At 38.0% G+C, this 6,771-nt stretch overlaps 1 protein-coding gene across 1 annotated transcript; it reads left to right on the top strand.

Annotated features, from left to right (window-relative positions):
• Window positions 1-432: 432 nt before the first annotated feature.
• LOC308269667 (taste receptor type 2 member 125-like) lies at window positions 433-6,079 on the top strand (the record flags this gene model as incomplete). The annotated part of the gene is made up of 2 exons (XM_080705031.1): window positions 433-1,291; window positions 5,928-6,079. 2 exons carry the CDS (start codon window positions 433-435, stop codon window positions 6,077-6,079), a joined length of 1,011 nt encoding a protein of 336 aa, XP_080561157.1.
• Window positions 6,080-6,771: the final 692 nt, after the last annotated feature.

The raw sequence follows: 6,771 nt of genomic DNA, 5'->3' as shown, positions 1-6,771 counted from the left end.
TCATGTGCCTTTTATGTGTGCTAGAATTTTGTGATATTACCTGTTCAGAGCTCATTTGGCCAGATGAAGTATGTAGATAAGGCCCCCAACCAAACAATGCAAATAAACGTGTCTTTATTTGCATGTCAAGCACAAGAGAAACATTTCCTTCCCCATCAGCTCCAAGGGACTCTAGGCTAGAGTGTGTGAGCTGCACACTGTCCAGGCGAACCTCGGCTGGGCCGCCCGGAAAAATCCAGGGTTTTCATGAACAAAACTAAGTCTAGTCATTAGACAGTCTGGACGTTTGCTACCTTGTCATTGTATACGGGAGTTTTCAAAGGTAGAATATTTTCAAATTTCCAGTTATCAAATGGACGTTGCATTCCGATTGAAAATATAAACAAGTCTTTGGCAGTGGTACTAGACTTTGAGATCTTCTTTTTACAAACAATGGGTGGTTTCACGCAGCATGTGATTATAACCACTCTAAGCGTAGAATTCGTGCTTGGAATTCTGGGGAATGGATTCATCGCACTGGTGAATGGCGTGGACTGGGTCAGGAGGAGGAAGATCTCACCTGCTGATCGACTCCTCACTGCTCTGGCCGTCTCCAGAATCGGTCTGCTCTCAGTAGTGCCCAGCGGCTTGTGGGTAATTGTGTTTTACCCAGATTTGTTGATGAATATAGAAATCATAAGAATGGGTAATATTTCCTGGATAGTGGCCAATCACTTTAACCTCTGGCTTTCTACAAACCTTAGCATCTTTTATTTCTTGAAGATAGCCAATTACGGGAACTCTATTTTTCTTTACCTGAAGTGGAGAGTGAAAAGGGTGGCTTCAGTGACGCTGCTGGTGTCTCTGGTCCTTCTGTGTTTAAATATCACACTTATAAACACACAAGTAGATGCCTATATTTATGAATCCAAAAGAAATATGTCTGGCGGTTCCATTTTGGGAGGCTCTGTGCAATGCTCCAGGCTTCTTTTATTAATCAATGCTGCTTTCATCTCCATCCCCTCTTCTCTGTCCCTGATTGTTATTGTTCTGCTCATCTTTTCCCTGTGGAGACATCACAGGAGGATGCAGCCCAGCGCCCCAGGATCCAGAGATGCCAGAGTCAGGACCAACATAAAGGCCTTGCAGACTATGGTCGCCTTCCTCCTGGTGTACATCATTTTCTTATTATGTCTTGTCGTGCAAATTTTTAATTTTGAATTGCTGAAGGAAGATCTGATCTTTACTATTGACTTTGTTACTGGACTCTCTTTTCCTTCAGGTCATTCTTGTGTCCTGATTCTGGGAGACAGTAAGTTGAAACAGGCTTCCCTTTTGGTGTTGGGGTGGCTGAGGGGTAGGTTCCAACACTGTGGGACCTCTGGTCCCTAATTCAGTTCAAGAATCATCGTGCATATTCTTGAAGAAGAAATTCTTATATGTTATTCATTCATACTATCTTAATATTTTTCCTTTAAAAATTAGCAGTACATTTATAAGTACATATATTATTATAATGCTTTTACACAAGAGGTTATCTGTTCAGACATATAAAGATAAGAAATAGCTAAAATCATATGTATTATGAACTTTTAGTCAATCGTTAACCTTTTTGAAACTTTAAAGTGAAAAGCCTCTAATAAACAAGATACATGTGTCTGCATGCATATGAGACATAGTTATTAAAAATGGAACTTTATAATATTGTGCAAATTAAAGTAAATGTAATGTAAAAGGTGCGCCCAAAATTTTACTTAGAAATGAAGAATAAAACAGAAATGTTGAAACACTCCAAGTGCTGCGTGCATGTTTTTACCACTCTGAGCCTCATGATTTTTTTTCTTTTTATTGTACTGGGAATGGAACTCAGGGACATTCTACTTCTGAGCTACACACCCAGCCCTATTTTTTATTCTTTATTTTTTTGAAACAGGGTCTCACTGAGTTGCAAAGGACCTCATTAAGTAGTAGCTGAGGCTGGCCGTGAACCGTGATCCTCCTGTCTCAGCCTCCCAAATGCTGGGATTACAAGTGTGCGCCACCATGCCCTGCTTTTATTTATTTATTTATTTATTTATTTATTTATTTATTTATTTATTTATTTTTGTGGTACTTAGGATGGAATCCAGGGCTTTTTACCTTCGGTCTACATTCCCAGACCTATTTTATATTTTATTTGGAAAGAGTTTCTCACTAAGTTGCTGAGAGCCTCACAAAGTATCTGAGGATGGCTTTGAACCTGTGTGATTCTCCTGTCTCAGTCTCCCAAGTATTGGGATTGCAAAGGTGCACTACTGTGCCTGGTTTGAATCTTATATATTTTTACCTTTTTTTTTGGTACTGGGGGTGGAACCCAAAGGCTTTCTACCTCTGGGCTATACTCCCAGACCCATTTTATACTTTATTTGGAAACAGGGTCTCACTAAGTTGCTTAGAGCCTCACTAAGTAGCTGAGGGTGGCCTCGAACCTGCGCGATCCTCCTGTCTCAGCCTCCCAAGCGCAGAGATTACAAGCACGCGCCACCATGCCCGGCTGAATCTTTTAAGAATTCTTTACTCATGGCTTATAAATAAAACTCTTCCATCTGTAGGGTTTGTGTTTGGAATATATTTTTTATTCTCTTAATGATATTCATTCATTCATTCATTCATTCATTCATTCATTCATTCATATCTAGGACAGTTCGAAAACTCACCATGTGGTAGACTCTCTTCTCCACCCCTGGACCAGCCAGCTGTATGACTTTCCCTGTGAAATCACCCAGCAAATCCTTCTACAGATACCCTATCTGTGTCTCTCAAATTAAATCTTTCTTTTGAAGTGACAAGAACAAAGGAAAACTCATCACCCTGTGACCATACCATTTATATTTACCTAATTTGCCTATTTTAGATTATCCATATAAACCAGGATAGCAAACACGTCTAGTTTTCACTTTAAGTCATTATTTTCACAAAAATCCTAACAATGAGCACTGAACTTTAAATATACACTTCTAATTGACTAGCTTGGCAAATTTAATTTTTTTTTTTTGGTGGTACTGGGGATCCTGGAAGCCCTTCTACCTCCGGGCTACACTCACAGACCTATTTTTATTTTTATTTGGAAACAGGGTCTCTTAAGCCAGCGAAGCTGGCTCTGAACCAGCGTGATCCTCCTGTCTCCACCTCCCAAGCGCAGGGATTACAAACGTGCGCCACCACGCCCAGCAAATTTTTTTAACATCTTCTTTTACTTTACCTAATGTAGATAAACTTATTTGCTTGAAGGTTTATTTAAGTTACGTGAACTAAGTTATTTGAATAAGTTTTACTTTTTAAAAAATTTATGAGGCCGGGCGTGGTGGCGCATGCTTGTAATCCCTGCGCTTGGGAGGCTGAGACAGGAGGATTGCACAGGTTCGAAGCCAGCCTCAGCTACTTAGTGAGACTCTTAGCAACTTAGTGAGACCCTGTTTCCAAATAAAATATAAAATAGGTCTGGGAGTATAGCTTGGAGGTAGAAAGCCCCTGGATTCTGCACCCAGTCCACCACACACACACAAAAAATTATGAGCACTTATTCATCTATAATTGACATACCCAATTCTCATCTGACCTGAACTTCATAATACTGGTTCTGGGGTCCAGATGAAACAACAATATTTAATCATTTTTGTTTCTTTTTGCCCTAAATCCATGGACAACTTGATTCTTGTACGCCTTAGAAATATACAGGTAAACAACCACATGAGGTATAACAAAACACCAACATTCCAGAGTGATTTTTCCAATAAGAGGCTATATTGGTCATGATTTTCTATTCTCGGGCACTAAAACTGAAATGGACCAATGGTCTTAATAACTACTTTGGTGAATACAATGTCCTTGGACATATGTTTTATACATTCCAGATAATGATAACACATATGAGGAATTCATCAATCTGAAATTAATAACATAGATAGGAAATTGAGGTAAGCCAGCCCCATAATTATAAGGAACTTATTATTTAATTCTTAAATTGAGTCTTATACAGTAAAGGATAAATTTAGTGACTTAATTCCAACCTTCCATATTTTATTCTTGACTTCTTATCTTCTATTTAAGCCTAATTTCTACATTAAAAGTTACTGTTATACATAGGTATAAAATCAAAAGGTTACATATATATTTTTTTTGGTGGTATTGGGGTTTCTGGAAACCCTTCTACCTCCGGGCTACACTCCCAGACCTATTTTTATATTTTTTAATTTGGAAACAGGGTCTCTTAAGCCAGTGAGGCTGGCTCCGAACCTACATGATTCTCCTATCTCCGCCTCCCAAGCGCAGGGATTACAAGCGTGGGTCATCATGCCCAGCTAAGGTTACATTTTTAATGATTATTCCCATCTTATACTAGCGTATTGTCACCTTAAGTTCTAAAAAAGCTAATAGTATACAAAACATCATTTTTATTTGCTACTATAAACATTTCTTACATTTAAGTGGTAAGCACTAATATCTTTGTATGTATATATGTACTTATATTAATATATAAACTTTCATATGTACTGCTAAGCCTATAGTATGTTTGGATGGTACTTTTTTTTCCTTACCATTTATTTCTGTCCATGTTGCATTTTTTTAATTTTTATTTTTTATTTAAACAATTTTTTATTGAACGTAAATAGTATACATTTACACTATATTTGATGCCCTCCCCCCGCCCCCGTTTTCCTTTCCCCCCTCCCACCAATGGCTGTCCAGGTTAACCATGACTTATTCATAATTTTACACATGTTCAGGTGTAGACCCTCGTTAATCAAGACCGACCTTCCTCCTCTCCTATCTTATGGATGGTACTTTTTGAAAGAGCAATAAAGCTGGGTAAAACATAGACACCCACCAAGTTAGTAATCCTAACCAGAGCATGCCAATCCTGGAGATGGCCAGAGCAATGAGGATTCAATCAAGAGGTGAGAGCTTTCTTCTCTTGACCCAGTCCACACAGTTCACCAGAGTGAAGAATCCATTCCCTAAATTGCCAGTTATGAATTCCATACTTAAAATGACCATAAAAGTGCTCTGAGTGACATCACCCATTGTCTTAATCCAAGATATGCATTTAACCTAAAATACTATGTATGTCTGATTCTTCAAAAGTCACTAACATGGCCCATGGTAAAAACACATAAATACAATGCCAAACCAGCAAACATCAAGGTTACTGATGGCTGTGTTCATAGATTTCTTCATGAACATCTTATATTTTCCCAGGCAGCTTAGGCAAGCTTCATTTAATGGTGTGCGTCTTACACAGTAGCCTTTAGTAGTTGGAGACAAATAACATGTTGAATCCTCACTTGCTAACATGCAAATAATACATATTTAATATATTGATTTGCATTAAATACAAATACATACTTCATATATTTGTTTGCATTGTTTTTGCAATGTTCTCTTATCTACACAGTTTAACTTGGTTCTTTAGTCCTGGGCAGAACACTAATGTGTAAAACAGGTATCACGACGGAACACTAATGTGTAAAACAGGTACCAATACCCAAAGCTGGCATATGGCATTTCGTAAGGACTAAGATTTTTAAACACCTGTGCACTGGGTCTGAATGGGGACCTACACATTTGCTGTCTAAACTCTTCCTACAAACTTTGACTTCTCTAGTAATCTCGTATTATTTCTTCAGAGCTTAGTAGTGAGAATGATACTTATTTATCATTTACTTTTTACAGATTCATGCACGGACACACAAATACACACACATGCTCACCAAATAACACAAAAATTTCAACAACAACAATTCGCCATTACTGATGCTTGATGGTAAACTTTTATCTGTAGAATGAGAGTCATGTCTAATATCCTGGCTGTGATTTATAATCTGACTTAAGGCTCTACCAGTACCTGGTTTCTGGAGATGCATTGAGATCCTTGTTTTCTTTTACATTCTGCGATAACTGTCATGCAGAAAAGGACCACAGTGTGCTAAAGGAAGAGTTTGAAGCTATTTTTATGAAAAACACTGCTATTTTCAAAACAGCTCAAAATAATCTCTACCCATGTACTTTGTCTTCCTCTCTAGTCTCCATGGTTCCTGGATGGTGTGATAGTCAGAGCTGAATTCTCCTTTGCTCACAGGCAAATGAAGACATATTCACTTTCATGGTTTTGCAGTTTGCCTTGTTTGAACTCTGCATAATCTGGGTTTGTCAAATTTCCATATCAGTTAGTAAAATGTTAGAACCTAATACACAGACCATGCAGGGAAGGAGCCTAAACTGGGAGCTGGAATTTACTGTGTTTGACACTGTTGCTAAATTTACTCATTCTTTGAATAAGCTTACTGCTTATTTTCTGGTGGAATGATTTGATTACCTATATGGAAATATGTGGTCTGCAAGAAAAATAAATGTTATATCATTTTCATAAGTTTTTCTTATATTGCCAAATAGCACTAACTCAAACCTCTAAGAGAAAGCTCTTCTTACTTCTGGCATTAGTGTAAAAGATTCTGTCCTTCACAATTAAACATGATGTTTATTTTTTATATATTACAGACATTTTATTGTTCGATTGTTATTTTCTTCTTCATATATGGGGTCAGTAAAAATAATATTTCAACAACTGTAAAAGGTCAGATTCTCAGGAGGCACAACATGGAAATACATGATGAATTATACTTAAACCCAAATATTGCTGGGCGTGGTGGCACACACTTGTCATCCCAGCATTCGGGAGGCTGAGATAGGAGGATCTTGGTTCGCGGACAGCCTCAGCTACTTAGTGAGGCCCTCTGCAACTCAGTGAGACCC

Source organism: Muscardinus avellanarius, assembly GCF_963383645.1.
Source record: "Muscardinus avellanarius genome assembly, chromosome: 11".
NCBI classification, from domain to species: domain Eukaryota; kingdom Metazoa; phylum Chordata; class Mammalia; order Rodentia; family Gliridae; genus Muscardinus; species Muscardinus avellanarius.
This window is presented reverse-complemented; position numbering and strand designations above follow the sequence as displayed.